General features: G+C 41.9%; 1 protein-coding gene across 1 annotated transcript; it reads left to right on the forward strand.

Annotated features, from left to right (window-relative positions):
- The first annotated feature begins 1,824 nt into the window (after positions 1 to 1,824).
- On the forward strand, positions 1,825 to 19,240 carry LOC109883383 (guanylate-binding protein 1). Its single transcript, XM_020475402.2, has 10 exons — positions 1,825 to 1,929; positions 2,566 to 2,760; positions 10,837 to 10,964; positions 11,125 to 11,234; positions 11,807 to 12,003; positions 14,903 to 15,145; positions 15,268 to 15,548; positions 16,161 to 16,373; positions 16,539 to 16,641; positions 17,646 to 19,240. The coding sequence occupies exons 2-10, from the start codon at positions 2,589 to 2,591 to the stop codon at positions 18,086 to 18,088; spliced, it is 1,890 nt and encodes a 629-aa protein (XP_020330991.1). The 5' UTR covers positions 1,825 to 1,929; positions 2,566 to 2,588; the 3' UTR covers positions 18,089 to 19,240.
- Positions 19,241 to 19,242: the final 2 nt, after the last annotated feature.

The raw sequence follows: 19,242 nt of genomic DNA on the forward strand, positions 1-19,242 counted from the left end.
TGAGAGTCACAGGGTTGTGATAGAGCTCATATAATTAAAGATGGACTTTAATAACTAACTCTGACTTGTGTTGTGGTTTGCTCCCATGATTTGGTAAATAGAGGAAATTTCCACGACAGTATTCAGTCACGGCCTCTAGCATTTCTTAATTAGCTTTGGTGAAAAACGAGGTGAAATAAGGAAGTATGTTCGTCCATTAAATATTTGAATAGTGTGTTAGTGCTTGGTTGGAATGAAAGCCTCCAGTATGTTAAGACCTTGATAGTGAACACTAGGCCTTGTATTTTGCAATCGGCACAAGAAAGAGTGTGTTATGGTTTATTTGGGGGATTTAATATTTAAAACTCAAATATTTCATATTTAAGTATTAATGAGAATTAACTCGTATCAATCATTCACAAAAGCGTTTGGGGATTTGCGTGTCGGCCATTTGGTGTGCGTAAAATTAGACCTGAAAGTTTAGGCCCTCCAACCAGAGCGCCACCCATCCGCCCTCCAACCAGAGCGCCACCCATCCGCCCTCCAACCAGACCGCCACCCATCCGCCCTCCAACCAGACCGCCACCCATCTGCCCTCCAACCAGACCGCCACCCATCCGCCCTCCAACCAGAGCGCCACCCATCTGCCCTCCAACCAGACCGCCACCCATCCGCCCTCCAACCAGACCGCCACCCATCCGCCCTCCAACCAGACCGCCACCCATCCGCCCTCCAACCAGACCGCCACCCATCCGCCCTCCAACCAGACCGCCACCCATCCGCCCTCCAACCAGAGCGCCACCCATCCGCCCTCCAACCAGAGCACCACCCATCCGCCCTCCAACCAGAGCGCCACCCATCCGCCCTCCAACCAGAGCGCCACCCATCCGCCCTCAAACCAGAGTGCCACCCATCCACCCTCCAACCAGAGCGCCACCCATCCGCCCTCCAACCAGAGCCCCACACATCCGCCCTCCAACCAGAGCGCCACCCATCCGCCCTCCAACCAGAGCGCCACCCATCCGCCCTCAAACCAGAGTGCCACCCATCCACCCTCCAACCAGAGCGCCACCCATCCGCCCTCCAACCAGAGCCCCACACATCCGCCCTCGAACCAGACCGCCCCCCATCCGCCCTCCAACCAGACCGCCACCCATCCGCCCTCCAACCAGAGTGCCACCCATCCGCCCTCCAACCAGAGCGCCACCCATCCGCCCTCCAACCAGAGCGCCACCCATCCGCCCTCCAACCAGAGCCCCACCCATCCGCCCTCCAACCAGAGCCCCACCCATCCGCCCTCCAACCAGAGCCCCACCCATCCGCCCTCCAACCAGAGCCCCACCCATCCGCCCTCGAACCAGACCGCCACCCATCCGCCCTCCAACCAGAGCCCCACCCATCCGCCCTCCAACCAGAGCCCCACCCATCCGCCCTCCAACCAGAGCCCCACCCATCCGCCCTCCAACCAGACCGCCACCCATCCGCCCTCCAACCAGAGCCCCACCCATCCGCCCTCCAACCAGACCGCCACCCATCCGCCCTCCAACCAGACCGCATTTCATGCGGTTCATATATCTGTGGATATCTGTGGATATAACCACAGAAGGTATTTTTCTTTACTGTCAACAATCTAGTCTTACTCGCCCTATAGACGGTTCACCTCTCCTCTCTTGGCACTAACAATGGATTCAAACTAACTTGTTGTTAGAAGGAATTGTACTTTAGTACATTGTAAAGTTCCATTGGCACCCATGAATAAAAGCAACTATGAATCTGAGGTAGTTCCTGTTAAACTGCATTGTTGTGGTACTTAGGTAATGAATGAGTTTCACCAGACAGAAGGTCACTTTCACTTTCAGTGTCTGCAGCCTTTAAATAGCCTGCTGCTTGGTGATTTTACCAAATTGTTTTGCAGAGAATCCTTGACTGTCAGCGAAACTACGAGTATATGTGAGTATCAAGCCTGACTTTAATCTGACTTCTGATTTCCAAACCCACGGGTATTCAAACTCTTTGCTGGTTGACCTAATCCTGACAAATTGGCTCCCATAAATACTTGGCCTGTGGTGTTTTTACAAATGATCTCAGCGACCACTTTCCTATTGTTTGTACTAAAGATACCAAACTGAACAACCTCTGATCGTTGTAGATTTATGGAGAGGTTAATAATATTTTTTTCCCCAGGCGTTCCTTCGTGATCGGTATTCTTCAGAGTTTCTCTATATCAGCTGCATTCATCACACTGATTTGGTTGTAGAATTGTTCTCATGTTCTCATGACACACACCAATAGCACTGATAAACCTGTATAAACCTGGACCTTGATATTTTGAATCAGGCATGTTAGTGCTGGATTACAATACAAGCCTGTAGAACCAGTCACTACTGGACTGGAGCAGGAGATCCCTGCATTAGAATTGTGTCTTAAGATGCTGTCAAACTATTTACTATTTATTATTGCTACAGATCATTACTGGAAGTAAAATGGTTTATGATGGCAAAATGTGTTGTATTTTTCTATTGACATGATAAGGAATAGCATCATAGAGGTAAAATAAGTATTAATGATGATTAACTTGCTTTTAAGCGATCTTGTGAAGCCACTTGACCATGGACTCCCCAATGTGCCTCGTTAAAAACGCTGACGGAGAGCTTTGCGTAGAACCAGAGGCCATCGACTACCTGATGGGACTGAAACAGAAAGTTGTAGTTGTGTCTGTGGTCGGGCTGTATCGCACCGGAAAGTCCTACCTCATGAACAAGCTGGCTCAGAAGAGAAGTGGTGAGAGACAAATATATCTTACTTTACAAACAGGTTTGGAAATCATCTGTGCCTCAGACTTTTTTGGTAACACTGTACATTAAGTTTATCCTACTACTCTGAAACTACACAGTAATAACTGTAGAAACAGAGTAGGACAGGGATTCTTGCAACTCGTACAATATTTGTATTGCAGGAAGGCAATATCTGTGCGTAACCTCTTAGATTTAACGGCAAAATGTTGATTTCCACCAAATTAGACATACGCAAAAGTAACTGCGATTCATATGTAATTAGATGATTCTGACATGCCAAAACTTGGTATATTTGTAAAGAAGATATCTGGGAGATTATGAGGAAATTATCAGAAGATAGACAGGAGTTACATAGTTCAGAATACACAAGATCAAGCACACACAAAAATAATTGTTTATTTTGTATTTTGAAAGTCATCTTTCATTGGGAAGCTTTAAGTGAATGATTGATTCCCAGAGCTGGAAACACATCAGAAGGCGTCCACATCATCTGAACAATATCAGAAAAAAATGGGATTGATAGACCTAACAACTAGAAATGGGCAGATGTTTTAGTAAGTGGTGTCAGGTGTGGTCACGGGATGTTTCCAAAGTGGCAGATGTCTGTAAATGTGATAATTCCAGTGCTATTATATATCTGTAATCCCTAAATGCTGTTTGTTCAATATAAAAACACAATTTCTACCATATATATATTTTTTTTAACAAGGGAAGTCAGTTAATGTTACCGATGTGAAATGGATAGCAAGTTAGTGGGGTGCGTGCTAATAGCGTTTCAATCGTTGATGTCACTCGTTCTGAGAATATGGGTAACGATGCTTCGGTGGGAGGCTGTTGTCTAGGTGTGCAGAGGGTCCCTGGTTCAAGTCCAGGTAGGGGCTAGGAGAGGAACAGAAGCAATACTGTTACCTTAACAACAAATTCTTATTTACAACAACGGCATACCAGGGAATAGTGTTCAGGGGCAGAACCTCACTCAAACTGTGGTGGTATTATGGGGTATTCAGGGTATTATGGGGTATTCAGGGTACTATGGGGTATTCAGGGTACATTCAAGTGCCCTTTCAACCTTTCAAAATTGTCTGAATGTGGTATTTGCACTGCTTTTGCACTCTGGATGTGCCTATATTGTTCACTATTAAAACTAAATTTCTACAACACCAACCTCTCTCAAACGTTGTGGTGGTGTCAGGGGATATCCAAATGGCTTTTCAACTTGGTTACACATGTGTCCATCACAAAAAAAAAGTGCAAAACTCAACAACTATTTCAAAATGGCGTCCGTGTTAGTTTTACATCCCAAGTGTAGATGATAAGATTTCACTTTCACCGTAGCTTGTGCATGTCGTGAATAGTCTTTGAAGGAGGCCTTCTCTGCCAGGAAACAAAATGAGAACTGGCATTTCGGACAGAAGATCTGGCATTTCACCCTTTTTTCCTGTCTGTATTTGGTGAAATGCTTGCAGTTATTTTTTTTTGTCTTTTGGCGAGGGGGGGGGGGGTCTTGTGATGGTTGTGAGGTTGCTATGGGCCCCCAATTCAGCCATTTCCCACACCAGCTGTTATCGGAAGGCTAGCTGGGAGAGAGGGGTTTGACTTTTTGTTTTGGCCATTTGCTTGTGGACAATGAAAGCATTTAATATAGCAATGTAAACAAAGTGGTAAAAAAAAGTCTTATACCACTTCCTGGTCTTGTGGAGGACCTGGTAGTAGCCTATCAGAGCATCAGATAGGTTGACACGCCCCCATGCTGGCATTGCAGTCCTCCACAGAAACAGGAATGGGGACATTCTTGCTTTTCACCCTCCTTGAGACATGGTTGTTATTGAATGCCTTATGCTTTGTGGTGAGCATGTTAACTTCCCTAGTGTCCTTCCATTTCACAAAAAGCAGCTTGTTGTGGAGGGGTGGCTCCCAAATGTCATCATCCAAATACTCTGCATCCTCCACTCTGTAGTGAATCAAATAAAGGGATATATTGTTGTTAGACACACAGAATTACAGTTGACTAAATTTACAAAACAATATTACCGTAAAGTTAAAACACCAAGCCTGAATTGTATCTGTACAGTGACTCACATAGAAGGAGTGAAGCACAAACAATGCAAACAAATAAGCAATGACCATGAGAGTTTAGTGGTCCTCTCCAATGGCCATGAGAGTTTAGTGGTCCTCTCCAATGGCCATGAGAGTTTAGTGGTCCTCTCCAATGGCCATGAGAGTTTAGTGGTCCTCTCCAATGGCCATGAGAGTTTAGTGGTCCTCTCCAATGGCCATGAGAGTTTAGTGGTCCTCTCCAATGGCCATGAGAGTTTAGTGGTCCTCTCCAATGGCCATGAGAGTTTAGTGGTCCTCTCCAATGGCCATGAGAGTTTAGTGGTCCTCTCCAATGGCCATGAGAGTTTAGTGGTCCTCTCCAATGGCCATGAGAGTTTAGTGGTCCTCTCCAATGGCCATGAGAGTTTAGTGGTCCTCTCCAATGGCCATGAGAGTTTAGTGGTCCTCTCCAATGGCCATGAGAGTTTAGTGGTCCTCTCCAATGGCCATGAGAGTTTAGTGGTTCTCTCCAATGGTCATGAGAGTTTAGTGGTCCTCTCCAATGGCCATGAGAGTTTAGTGGTCCTCTCCAATGGTCATGAGAGTTTAGTGGTCCTCTCCAATGACCATGAGAGTTTAGTGGTCCTCTCCAATGGCCATGAGAGTTTAGTGGTCCTCTCCAATGGCCATGAGAGTTTAGTGGTCCTCTCCAATGGCCATGAGAGTTTAGTGGTTCTCTCCAATGGTCATGAGAGTTTAGTGGTCCTCTCCAATGGCCATGAGAGTTTAGTGGTCCTCTCCAATGGCCATGAGAGTTTAGTGGTCCTCTCCAATGGCCATGAGAGTTTAGTGGCCTTTCCAATGGCCATGAGAGTTTAGTGGCCTCTCCAATGGCCATGAGAGTTTAGTGGTCCTCTCCAATGGCCATGAGAGTTTAGTGGCCTTTCCAATGGCCATGAGAGTTTAGTGGTCCTCTCCAATGGCCATGAGAGTTTAGTGGTCCTCTCCAATGGTCATGAGAGTTTAGTGGTCCTCTCCAATGGCCATGAGAGTTTAGTGGTCCTCTCCAATGGCCATTACAGTTTAGTGGTCCTCTCCAATGGCCATGAGAGTTTAGTGGTCCTCTCCAATGGTCATGAGAGTTTAGTGGTCCTCTCCAATGGCCATGAGAGTTTAGTGGTCCTCTCCAATGGCCATGAGAGTTTAGTGGTCCTCTCCAATGGCCATTACAGTTTAGTGGTTCTCTCCAATGGCCATGAGAGTTTAGTGGTCCTCTCCAATGGTCATGAGAGTTTAGTGGTCCTCTCCAATGGTCTTGAGAGTTTAGTGGTCCTCTCCAATGGCCATGAGAGTTTAGTGGTCCTCTCCAATGGCCATGAGAGTTTAGTGGTCCTCTCCAATGGCCATGAGAGTTTAGTGGTCCTCTCCAATGGCCATGAGAGTTTAGTGGTCCTCTCCAATGGCCATGAGAGTTTAGTGGTTCTCTCCAATGGCCATGCGAGTTTAGTAGTTCTCTCCAATGGCCATGAGAGTTTAGTGGTCCTCTCCAATGGCCATGAGAGTTTAGTGGTTCTCTCCAATGGCCATGAGAGTTTAGTGGTCCTCTCCAATGGCCATGAGAGTTTAGTGGTTCTCTCCAATGGTCATGAGAGTTTAGTGGTTCTCTCCAATGGCCATGAGAGTTTAGTGGTCCTCTCCAATGGCCATGAGAGTTTAGTGGTTCTCTCCAATGGTCATGAGAGTTTAGTGGTTCTCTCCAATGGCCATGAGAGTTTAGTGGTTCTCTCCAATGGCCATGAGAGTTTAGTGGTTCTCTCCAATGGCCATAAGAGTTTAGTGGTTCTCTCCAATGGCCATGAGAGTTTAGTGGTTCTCTCCAATGGCCATGAGAGTTTAATGGTTCTCTCCAATGGCCATTAGAGTTTAGTGGTCCTCTCCAATGGCCATGAGAGTTTAGTGGTTCTCTCCAATGGCCATGAGAGTTTAGTGGTTCTCTCCAATGGCCATAAGAGTTTAGTGGTTCTCTCCAATGGCCATGAGAGTTTAGTGGTTCTCTCCAATGGCCATGAGAGTTTAGTGGTTCTCTCCAATGGCCATTAGAGTTTAGTGGTCCTCTCCAATGGCCATGAGAGTTTAGTGGTTCTCTCCAATGGCCATGAGAGTTTAGTGGTCCTCTCCAATGGCCATGAGAGTTTAGTGGTTCTCTCCAATGGTCATGAGAGTTTAGTGGTTCTCTCCAATGGCCATGAGAGTTTAGTGGTCCTCTCCAATGGCCATGAGAGTTTAGTGGTTCTCTCCAATGGCCATGAGAGTTTAGTGGTTCTCTCCAATGGCCATGAGAGTTTAGTGGTTCTCTCCAATGGCCATGAGAGTTTAGTGGTTCTCTCCAATGGCCATGAGAGTTTAGTGGTCCTCTCCAATGGCCATGAGAGTTTAGTGGTCCTCTCTAATGGCCATGAGAGTTTAGTGGTTCTCTCCAATGGCCATGAGAGTTTAGTGGTTCTCTCCAATGGCCATGAGAGTTTAGTGGTCCTCTCCAATGGCCATGAGAGTTTAGTGGTTCTCTCCAATGGCCATGAGAGTTTAGTGGTTCTCTCCAATGGCCATGAGAGTTTAGTGGTTCTCTCCAATGGCCATGAGAGTTTAGTGGTCCTCTCCAATGGCCATGAGAGTTTAGTGGTCCTCTCCAATGGCCATGAGAGTTTAGTGGTTCTCTCCAATGGCCATGAGAGTTTAGTGGCCTCTCCAATGGCCATGAGAGTTTAGTGGGCCTCTCCAATGGCCATGAGAGTTTAGTGGTTCTCTCCAATGGCCATGAGAGTTTAGTGGTCCTCTCCAATGGCCATGAGAGTTTAGTGGTCCACTCCAATGGCCATGAGAGTTTAGTAGCCTCTCCAAATGCCATGAGAGTTTAGTGGCCTCTCCAATGGCCATGAGAGTTTAGTGGCCTCTCCAATGGCCATGACAGTTTAGTGGCCTCTCCAATGGCCATGATAGTTTAGTAGCCTCTCCAATGGCCATCGGAGTTTAGTGGCCTCTCCAATGGCCATGAGAGTTTAGTGGCCTCTCCAATGGCCATGAGAGTTTAGTGGTCCTCTCCAATGGTCATGAGAGTTTAGTGGTCCTCTCCAATGGTCATGAGAGTTTAGTGGCCTCTCCAATGGTCATGAGAGTTTAGTGGCCTCTCCAATGACCATGAGAGTTTAGTGGTCCTCTCCAATGGCCATGAGAGTTTAGCGGCCTTTGCAAAGTAACAAGGATGAAACTTAGAACAGTGAACTAATATGAAATAAAAGACAATAACTACTTTGGAATTGTATAACATTGACATTTCTTGTTACATAGCCCTATGAAAACTAAATCCAAAGCACAAAAAAGCAGACAATTACCAAAAACAAAATAGATATAGTAAATAAGCTACAGTACATCACAAAAGTGAGTACACCCCTCACATTTTTGTAAATATTTGAGAATATATTTTTATGTGACAACACTGAAGAAATGACACTTTGCTACAATGTAAAGTAGTGAGTGTACAGTTTGTAGAACAGTGTCAATTTTCTGTCCCCTCAAAATAACTCAACACACAGCCATTCATGTCTAAACCGCTGGCAACAAAAGTGAGTTCATTGACACTGTTATACAAGCTGTACACTCACTACTTTACATTGTAGCAAAGTGTTGTCACATGAAAAGATATACTCAAATATTTAAAGAAATGTGAGGGTGTACTCACTTTTGTGATATACTGTATATGAAGTACAAAATAAAGTATAGTGTATATATATATATATATATATATATATATACACTATACTTTATTTTCATATATATATATATATACACTATACTTTATTTTCATATATATATATATATACACTATACTTTATTTTCATATATATATATATATACACTATACTTTATTTTCATATATATATATACACTATACTTTATTTTCATATATATATATATATATACACTATACTTTATTTTCATATATATATATATATACACTATACTTTATTTTCATATATATATATATATACACTATACTTTATTTTCATATATATATATATACACTATACTTTATTTTCATATATATATATACACTATACTTTATTTTCATATATATATATACACTATACTTTATTTTCATATATATATATATACACTATACTTTATTTTCATATATATATATATATACACTATACTTTATTTTCATATATATATATATATACACTATACTTTATTTTCATATATATATATATATACACTATACTTTATTTTCATATATATATATATATACACTATACTTTATTTTCATATATATATATATACACTATACTTTATTTTCATATATATATATATACACTATACTTATTTTCATATATATATATACACTATACTTTATTTTCATATATATATATATATACACTATACTTTATTTCATATATATATATATACACTATACTTTATTTTCATATATATATATATATACACTATACTTTATTTTCATATATATATATATATACACTATACTTTATTTTCATATATATATATATATACACTATACTTTATTTTCATATATATATAGGTCATGAAAATCATGTCCTTACAGATCTAAAAATGATCTTTCCCTTTCCTTTGTAGAAAGAAAAATAAATAAACACAAATCACCATGGTTACAATCATGATCTCCATCTCCCTTAATTAAAACTAAATAAATACCTCACTCTGAACCCCAAACATATTTGCTAGATTCATGATAGGAACGTGAATTTAAAACATGATCTTGTTTCATTGGAATTTGAAGCTGTTGTTGGTAAAGAATGAAATCTGCTGGCTTCCGAAGTTACTTTCTCAACTTTAAAAGCCTTTTTAATAAAGAGAAGTCAAACAGAAAAATGTTCTCCTGTCTCCAACTTTTTGCTGGTTAGTCTGTTGTCTGCAAAGGTTGTTACATTGTAACTGCATAGTAAATAAAAAATGTAAGGGGGTTGGTTTAAATAAGGAAGACACATCTCAGTTGAATGCATTGAGTTGTACGACTGACTAGGTTGAGTTTCAGATTATTTTGTGCCCAATGGAAATGAATGGTAAATAATGCATTGTGTCACTTTGGAGTCACTTTTATTGAAAGTGTTTTAAAAACATATACTATTCTTATTTACAACAAAAGTGACTCAAATATGACAATACATTATTTACCATTTATTTCCAAGTTAATTTTGTCCCAATACTTTTTGTCGCCTAAAATGGGGCAACTATCTGCCCCTCCCCCCTAGCTCTGGTCTGGAGTAGTTCTGGTACACACTAACTAACTCTGGTCTAGGGCTTTGCTAGTAGTTAGCTAGTTCTGGTCTGCAGTAGTTCTGGTCCGTACTAACTAACTCTGGTCTAGGGCTTTGCTAGTAGTTAGCTAGTTCTGGTCTGCACTAACTAACTCTGGTCTAGGGCTTTGCTAGTAGTTAGCTAGTTCTGGTCTGCAGTAGTTCTGGTCCGTATTAACTAACTCTGGTCAAAGGCGTAGCTAGTAGTTAGCTAGTTCTGGTCTGCAGTAGTTCTGGTCCGTACTAACTAACTCTGGTCTAAGGCGTAGCTAGTAACTAGCTAGTTCTGGTCTGCAGTAGCTCTGGTCCGTACTAACTAACTCTGGTCTAAGGTGTAGCTAATAACTAGCTAGTTCTGGTCTGCAGTAGTTCTGGTCCGTACTAACTAACTCTGGTCTAAGGCGTAGCTAGTAACTAGCTAGTTCTGGTCTGTAGTAATTCTGGTCCATACTAACTAACTCTGGTCTAAGGCGTAGCTAGTAGTTAGCTAGTTCTTGTCCATACTAACTAACTCTGGTCTAAGGCATAGCTAGTAGTGAGCTAGTTCTGGTCCATACTAACTAACTCTGGTCTAAGGCATAGCTAGTAACTAGCTAGTTCTGGTCTGCAGTAGCTCTGATCCAGCTCTGTAACAGTGTTATAGGCTGGTTTAATATTTATACTGTAAATGTCCTCATCAATCTGTGTTGATTTAGGTTTTGCCCTTGGAGCCACCATCCAGTCTAAGACTAAGGGCATCTGGATGTGGTGTGTCCCTCATCCTGAAAAAACAGACCACACCCTGGTGCTGCTGGATACAGAGGGACTGGGGGACGTGGAGAAGGTGGGGGGTCAAAGTTCAATCTCTTTACACTCCACATTACATATTCACATTCCATTTACCAACAAAGCACAATGAACACATACTGTATCTGCACCCCCATCATTTAAACAAGATGATTACATCGTCAGAGATCCGATACATGTTGTGATACTTGTTTCAGGGGGATTCTAAGAATGATGCCTGGATCTTCTCGCTGGCCATTCTGTTAAGCAGTACTCTGGTCTACAACAGTCGAGGGACCATTGACAATGATGCTGTGGAGAAGCTTCAGTATCCTTTTGCGTCAAAATGTGGCTCAATTCTTGTGGACATAATCTGTTGTGGTATTTGATATGATAGTTTGCTTGTTTGTTAGGCTTTTGACAGTAATCTCAGCCATATTAGTGGTAGCCTAGCTAATTGTGATGGACATTTTCATGAATTTGTATGTACATTTTTAACATGATTTAATTGTAGGCTAGACCTGATCATTGATATGGTAGAGAATTTAAATGTAATAATGTGCCAACTAAATATGTTCAATTTTATATGCTTCATGCAAGTTGCATATGTCGTGTTTATCAGTACTACGTAGTAATTTATTTCTCCGGAAACTGTGCTTGAGAAATCTCAGGATGCCGGTTCCCGTGATTGACTCTTAGCTTTTGTGAACTTTAAGAGCTGATGTTGACTTAAAGCAATGTCTGTGACTTTCAAACAAATTATGTTACTGTGTCAGTTGAACTCTAAACTGAAAATTACTTGTTTTGTTTGTTTGTTTGTAACTTCCCTGAACAGAAACTGTGCATGACATTGACATGAGCTTTGGGAAATGCTGTAACAATCCTCAACCGGTCCTACAGATATGTGAACGAGCTGACAGAGATGATCAAGGTGAAGTCTTCCACTGACAATGAGGAGGAAGGAGAGGGCACACAGTTTGCGCAGTTCTTTCCTAATTTTGTGTGGACCGTCAGAGATTTCACTCTAAAGCTCGAGATTGACGGCAGAGTAATCACTCCAGACCAGTATCTGGAGAATTCCCTGCAGCTCAAGAAAGGTGATTTTCATTCATATAAACCAGGTAGTTTGAGACCTAGATGCTGATTGGCTCAAACAGCATTCCAGCTGTGTGTATATCAGACAATATACCACGGTACGATGCAAAGTGTAATGTTATGACTATAACTACTGTTCCCTGAAGGAGTACAACATACTATGGAGATTCACACTCTCGTGACTTCGGTTGAAGGATTTACAATCACGCCAGACAAGGCCAATGAAATCCTGGGACTGGGAGAGATTCTTCCACCACTCTAGACACCTGTGAACACTGTGGAACTCAGCTGAAAAACCTGTGTTCATGTGCCAAGGTTTGCAAAATCCTGGTGAGCTCTGGGTACACCGGCTCCGGCGATCAGTGACAAGCCTCACTCGGTTTAGGTGGTACGATGCGTTCTGGCAACCGGCTGGCACCCAGCGCTGGAACGCATGCTTTAAAAATTCACCTTGTGAAAAAGCCTTGTCATGGAGGGTACCCTACCGACCAGTCAAAGATACTGACAAAATACCTTGTAACATATCTGGGAATGGGACAGACAGCTCATTTGGGGGCTCAAAGGGGGGAACATTAATAAACATAGACAAGCTTCCAACATACGTAGTGTTTCCATGAAACTGTATAACCTGCGTGAAGCAAAAGGGGCTATGGCAAGGTAGGCTAGCTCGCATCTTTGACTATTTAGAATAACCAAGCAAATTTAAGCTACGTATTCTTAACAAGAGAGCTACCCCAGCAACTCCACCGTGGGCAGGTAGGAATAGCTAGTTATATGCTGTGCTTATTTAGCTAGGCCAGTCTCAAAAGTCCAGGTAGGAAACGGTTTACTGGGGTGGGACCGGACCGTTCATCAACATGTCTGGGAAGAGAGGTAAACGGTGCTTGACCGAGGCAGACACAGGCAGCGGGGGGTACCCACTGAATCTGGCCGCCCTCTCTCTTTGGGTAGCCTCATCCTAACTGGCAACAGAGCACACAGGAGCCGGGTTGAGTCCCACAATCACACCGGTGTGATTTATTACCTTCAGCCCATTTTAAACATTGTGTGTTTGTGCGTATTTTTTTTGCATCGAATTCATCTATTCCTTCTGTATCCGCCGATATCAATCATTAACCTGTGTGATTAATGGGGGCTGAGCTAGAGAGGAGTTTGTGTGACAAGGGAAGATCCGAAAAACGGTTCTTCTCACAAAAAACGTCTGTAAAGTCCGAACAGTTTGAACTGCAGATTATTATGACCCTAATATGAAAAGCTGAGACACTCACAAACACACACATGTAAGCTACACAAGACTCGTTAGAAGGTAAGGAGTGCTTCTATGTAGAAAATCATAGGACATCCCAGAACATAGTGTCTATAATACTGTAAGGGATTCTTCTACATAGAAGATCATAGGAAATCCCCGGTCATATTGTCTATAATACTGTAATAAGATCACATAGTTGCTGTCACAAACTCCAAACTCCACACAGTTATCACTGAGTAGATATTGATTTCCCACTGAACAAACAATTCCTGGACTTATAGCATTTTTATGAATTCATGTTTGATCAGGTTTCTGTTAAGGCGGACCGTATTCATTTTTTTATAAAAATTTAAAAAATTACATTTGAAATTAAACTCACGAATGCAAATGTTTATGTCAAATTGTTCTGTTTTCCTTGTAGCCCTGGTTGTCCTGAAAAGAGCATGGGAAAACACTTCAAGTAATAGTAGCCTAGTAATGCTTATGTTATGTGAGGCTAAATATAAGAGCAAGCAGATGAATGAAATAGCGTCGGATGACGTTTAAGACGAGGGAGGGACGATTCTTTTTTATTTCATGAACATGGCCTTATTTCTATTACAGCATATTGGATGACTGTCATTCATATTCCATTCACCCAGTCTAATAAATCTTCTTCTGGATCGGTGTCCCTTCCATGGGACGGTTGAGCTAACGTAGGCTAATGCCATTAGCATGAGGTTGTAAGTAACAAGAACATTTCCCAGGAGACATATCTCATATTGTCAGAAGGCTTTTTCAACAGAATCGGTGGAATTAAAACACCCCTGATCACACGCAAACACTGTTCACTTTCATAGCAGCTACATACAAACAGCATGATCATTTTGCTCATTATAAATATATATAATTCCTTCTCACGTCTACACACTCTACTCCTCTCACCCTTTCCCTTCACTTGTAGACTTCAGTGCACAACACATCAGCTGTCTGTGACCAGGCAACAACAAAAAAATCTAAGCCAAACCTTCATATCATAACCGCTAACTACTACACACAGTCTATATCATTATCGCCATATTAGTTAACGTCATAGTCAACATAGCTAATAGAAGTAAGGTGTTACTAAACCCGCTACATTCATGCAGTAACGTTACAGTTAACAGTCAGCAAGCAGTTTAGCAGTTAAACCAGTGGGCCCCGGTGGCAAAAAATTTATAAAACCAAAATCTTACCTTGGAAGAGTTCCAGTGTTGGAAAGACATTCAGCTGGGTAACATAGCATCCCTCACTGTTTTAGACAGTTGTTTGAGTATGCTAATCTAGCTAGCTGCATTCACTAGCTAAGTAAAAGTGGAAAAAATACAACGAAATATACACTCTCTCGATCGCTTCTCCTTCATTTTTAAAGAAATGAATTTGTTAAAAACTGTTAAACTATTGTCTTTCTATTTGAGTCAATTAATCACCACACTTTACACACTGTAGTGCTAGCTAGCTGTAGCTTATGCTTTCAGTACTAGATTCATTCTCTGATCCTTTGATTGGGTTGATACCATGTCAGTTCCTGCTGGAAGAGCTCTGATAGGTTGGAGGAGAAAGGACATATTATTGAGATGTACCCAAGATCTGTATGTACTATAAAATCCAGTAATGTCAATGTTATCTTTCAGGTTATGGTAAAAAAATGAATGACTACAACGTCCCGCGAGAGTGCATCCGGAACTTCTTCCCCTCACGCAAGTGTTTTGTGTTCCCCTCCCCTACAACTCCTGACAACATGCACCGACTGGACTCCATGGACGAGGCTGAGCTTTCTGAACGCTTCAGAGAGGTCGCAGATACTTTCTGCCGCTTTATTTTCCAGGAGAGCCGTATGAAGACTGTTATAGGGGGACACACATTGACTGGAGAGAGTGAGTCAGACATCTACCTACAGTGCAGTATGTGAAAACAGATACATATATTGATTATGAATTGTATTGTGCCACTAAATTCATACATTCATATTTTTCCTCCCACCTCTATCTGATTGCAGTGCTGGGCCACCTGGTCACCACCTATGTGGAGACCATTGCCAAAGGCAATGTGCCCTGTCTGGAGAATGCTGTGTTGGCCATGGCTAAAATTGAGAACCAGGCTGCTGTGGATGAGGGCCTGGCTGTGTACCAGAAGGGAATGGATGATGTGAAGGCCTTATTCCCAGTGGACATCAATCAGCTGTCAGAGAACCACCTTCGATCAGAGACCCAGGCCACACAGGCGTTCATGAAGCGATCCTTCAAAGACGAAAATGGGGAGTTCTTGAAAGCTCTTGTGGTAATGCATTTTTATCATCATCAAGGCCATTCAATAGAAAAAATATTGATTCGCTTATGCAACAAAATGATAATCACCTGTAACAGTAACACCAGTAGGACCCAAGGGCACCAGGTGGAATATGACCAAGCAGTGCAATTCCTCAATCAATTCATTTCTAGAGACAAAATAACACTACTGTGAAAATCATTGCTCAAATTAGATTTTTAAACTTGGATTAAAAATGACACTATATTGAATAAAAGCCTAATGTAGATATGGAGCCAATATGTAAAAAATTACTCACTATAGTAACATGGCATACCGGGATCCACATGTCTGAAGCTTGTGTCAGTTCATACCAGGGTTCACATGTCTGAAGCTGGTATCAGCTGAAGGTCAACCTGACCTTGTATACTATAAAATGTTGCTTCTTAGAGAACATTCTGATCTACAACGTGTTATTGTATCGAGGTTGACTTACAGCTGCTGTGTTTCTCATGTGGTTTATACTGTCTTCTCCAATGTTAGCATGCTGTAATAAACCTTTTCTAAAACTGTCTTTCTATAATTGTCTGATCTTTAATCTTATTCTACACACCTGCATCTGAATATTCCCAATAAATCTTTCAGGAGGCCATTAGCAACCACACCGCCGACCTTTTCAAGCAGAACAAGGATGCCTCAGAGAAGAAGTGCAAGGCCCTTCTGGAGAAGCTGTCTGCTCTGATGGATCAGGGGATGAAGGCGGGGACGTACGCCACACCAGGAGGCTATGAGCTTTACTGCAATCACCATGACAACATAGTGGCACAGTACCGGGCCGAGCCCAACAAAGGAGTCAGGGTAAGAGCTGGAAACCAAACAACATCAACAACGTAGTCTATTAGAGAATCAAAAAACATCCATCATTAGTCAGTAATGATGACCAACATTTCAACTAATTTCAGTCAGCTGGTTACGGTTTGATTCAAAATCAATACAACAACCTATAGGGCCTGTTGTCTGCAGGCTGAGGAGGTTCTGGAGCAGTTCCTGAAGGACAAGAGTGCAGAGTCCAACTCCATCCTGCAAGCTGACAAACAACTGACGGAAAATGAGAAAAAAATCCAAGGTACTGTGGTAGGTTAATGTTCAGAAGATGCAAACAAGACCGTTGGCCCCGCCCTAATGCCAGGCCCCTCCCAAAATGACAACTTCTAAGTATTATGGATTAAAAATAACCAAATATATCCAAATTGGATTGTATTATTGGTGGCCGACTAGAACATACAAATGGCAGATTTGACAAATAAGCATTTAGTTAGTATCTACTATTTTGAAAGAAGAATTAAAATCAAAGAAAATCAGATTTTATTTACAGAGCCTTCAGAAAGTATTCACACTCCTTGACTTCTTTCCACATTTTGTTTTGTTACAGCCTCAATTTAAAATGGATTAAATTCAGATGTTTTGTCACTGGCCTACACACAATATCCCACAAGGTCAAAGTTGAATTATGGTTTTAACATGGGTTAGGAATGAATTAAACATTACAAGCTGAAATGTCTTGAGTCAGTACGTATTCAACCCTTTTGTTATGGCCTAAATAATAGTGTTTAACTTGATTTCTGAATGATTACCTCATCTCTGTACCCCACACATACAATTATCTGTAAGGTCCTTCATCTCTGTACCCCACACATACAGATAATTGTAAGGTCCCTCAGTCGAGCAGTGAATTTCCAACACAGATTCAACCTCAAAGACCAGGGAGGTTTTCCAATGCCTCGCAAAGAACGACACCTATTGGTAGATAATAAAAATAATAAATGCAGAAATGGAATATCCGTTTTACCGTTTGGTAAAGTTATTAATTACACTTTGGATGATTAATTCAGCCAGTCTTTTCAACGATACAGGCATCCTTCCTAACTCAGTTGCCGGAGAGCAAGGAAACTGCTCAGGGATTTCAACATGAGGCTAATGCTGACTTTAAAACAGTTACAGAGTTTAATGGCTGTGATAGGAGAAAACTGAAGATGGATCAACAACACATTACTTACATTACATTACATATTACATCAAATTAATTCTCCAGATTTCCTATTTTTTTCTCTCTCTCCTTGGCTCTTCCAGCTGAGAAGAAGAAAACAGCTGAGTTGGAGCAGGAGAAGGCAGCATTGAATGAGCAAAAGGCAGAGATGGAGCGCACCATTGAGAACATTGGCAGGGGCCAGGAGAAGTACTTGAAGGAGATGAAAGAGAAGATGGAGGAGGAGAGGAATCAACAGCAGCAGGAGTTCAACAGGACGCTGGAACGCAGGATGCAGGAGCAGAAAGATCTCCTGGAGAAGGGCCATAAGGAGAAGGCTGAGCTAATAAGACAAGAGATCGAGGAGATAAAGAAGAATAATCAATTGGAAAGGGACGCCAATACCCAGAATCAGAAGGCTCTGCTGGATGACTACAAGCAGCAGGCTGAGGAACAGAGCAAAAAGATAGAAGCGTTAATGTCAGCGCTCAACAATAAATCACAGGCCCCCGTACAAGTCGTTGAACGACTCTGTATGGTAATGTGATCCACTTTACTCCACTTCGAATGCCTGACAATGAAAAGCCAACTGATATTGAATCTTGAAGCGTTGAAGTGTTTGTCCTCTACAGCCATCGCTGTTTTTATCTCTCCCTGCTGGCTATGTATGAAGGTTTTAACGTCTTGAATATCTATCTGGCGTTATTGGCCACATGAGCCTGGTTCCTCTCTAGGTTTCTTCATAGGTTCCTGCCTTCTAGGGAGTTTTTCCTAGCCACTATGCTTCTGCCTCTGCATTGCTTGCTCTTTATGGTTTTAGGCTGGGTGTCTGTAAAGCACTTTGCGACAACTGTTGATGTAAAAAGGGTGTTTATAAAATAAATGTGATTGATTGACCTTTTGTGAACCCTACATCTTAGTTTAAGATGTCGTAGGCCCTGCAATCAAATGTGTGCTCTATGTCACCTGCGGCCACGTGGCAAATGGCCCAAAACACAAAGAATCTTGTAGGGGACAGTCCTCCCTTCCTCTGTCAAGAGGACAAAATGTCTCTCTGTTACAGTACCCAGATGAATGACTATTGAGATGTATGTCACAGTAATATCCATGTTTGGTAGCTACAGTATCTGAAACCTGTCCTCAGAGGAGAACTTGGATGCCATTCACATGGATCTATGATCTCTGTATGCTTTTTGTTTATCCACATGCCCAGATATTAATAAGCTGGGACACAATCAATGTGGGCACCATCCAAGGTCCAAATAACTAAATCATCAGACATTTTCAAGAGTTTTGGAAAACAACATACTGTATTGAGATATTAAATGAATGATAGGAAATGAAAGAGACTGGGTTATGTTAGAAGTTAATGGTTCTCAGAAGAAAGAAGAAGGCTTTGGAATGTGTTTGATAGAGGAGAGCGATGGGTTGATATAGAGACATAGGGACATCTGTGTATTAGATGAAAGAGGGGTTGAGGTCAGGACGTGAGGACAGATTCTCTTAATAATAAATGTTAGGGATCCTGTTACCCTCTTTATTAGCTTCCTGTAGAGCCATAAAATGTATGGATTGGAGAGAAAGGGGAGTGTCTTAAGCAGGATGCATATAAACTATAAACTTGTGAAGTCTGACATCTTTTGCTGTCTGTTTTCAGCTGTACAGAACCTTTGGGAAGAATAAACTTGGTTAAAGCTTATC

This window comes from Oncorhynchus kisutch, linkage group LG26 (genome assembly GCF_002021735.2).
Source record: "Oncorhynchus kisutch isolate 150728-3 linkage group LG26, Okis_V2, whole genome shotgun sequence".
NCBI lineage: Eukaryota > Metazoa > Chordata > Actinopteri > Salmoniformes > Salmonidae > Oncorhynchus > Oncorhynchus kisutch.

What these genes read in the sequence shown, in the direction of transcription:
- LOC109883383 (XM_020475402.2), top strand. Translation starts at nt 2,589, where the DNA reads ATGGACTCCCCAATGTGCCTCGTTAAAAACGCTGACGGAGAGCTTTGC. An exon ending in GATGCTGTGGAGAAGCTTCA is followed by an intron (nt 11,235 to 11,806) that starts GTATCCTTTTGC and finishes CCGGTCCTACAG; the next exon opens with ATATGTGAACGAGCTGACAG. An exon ending in ACACACATTGACTGGAGAGA is followed by an intron (nt 15,146 to 15,267) that starts GTGAGTCAGACA and finishes ATCTGATTGCAG; the next exon opens with TGCTGGGCCACCTGGTCACC.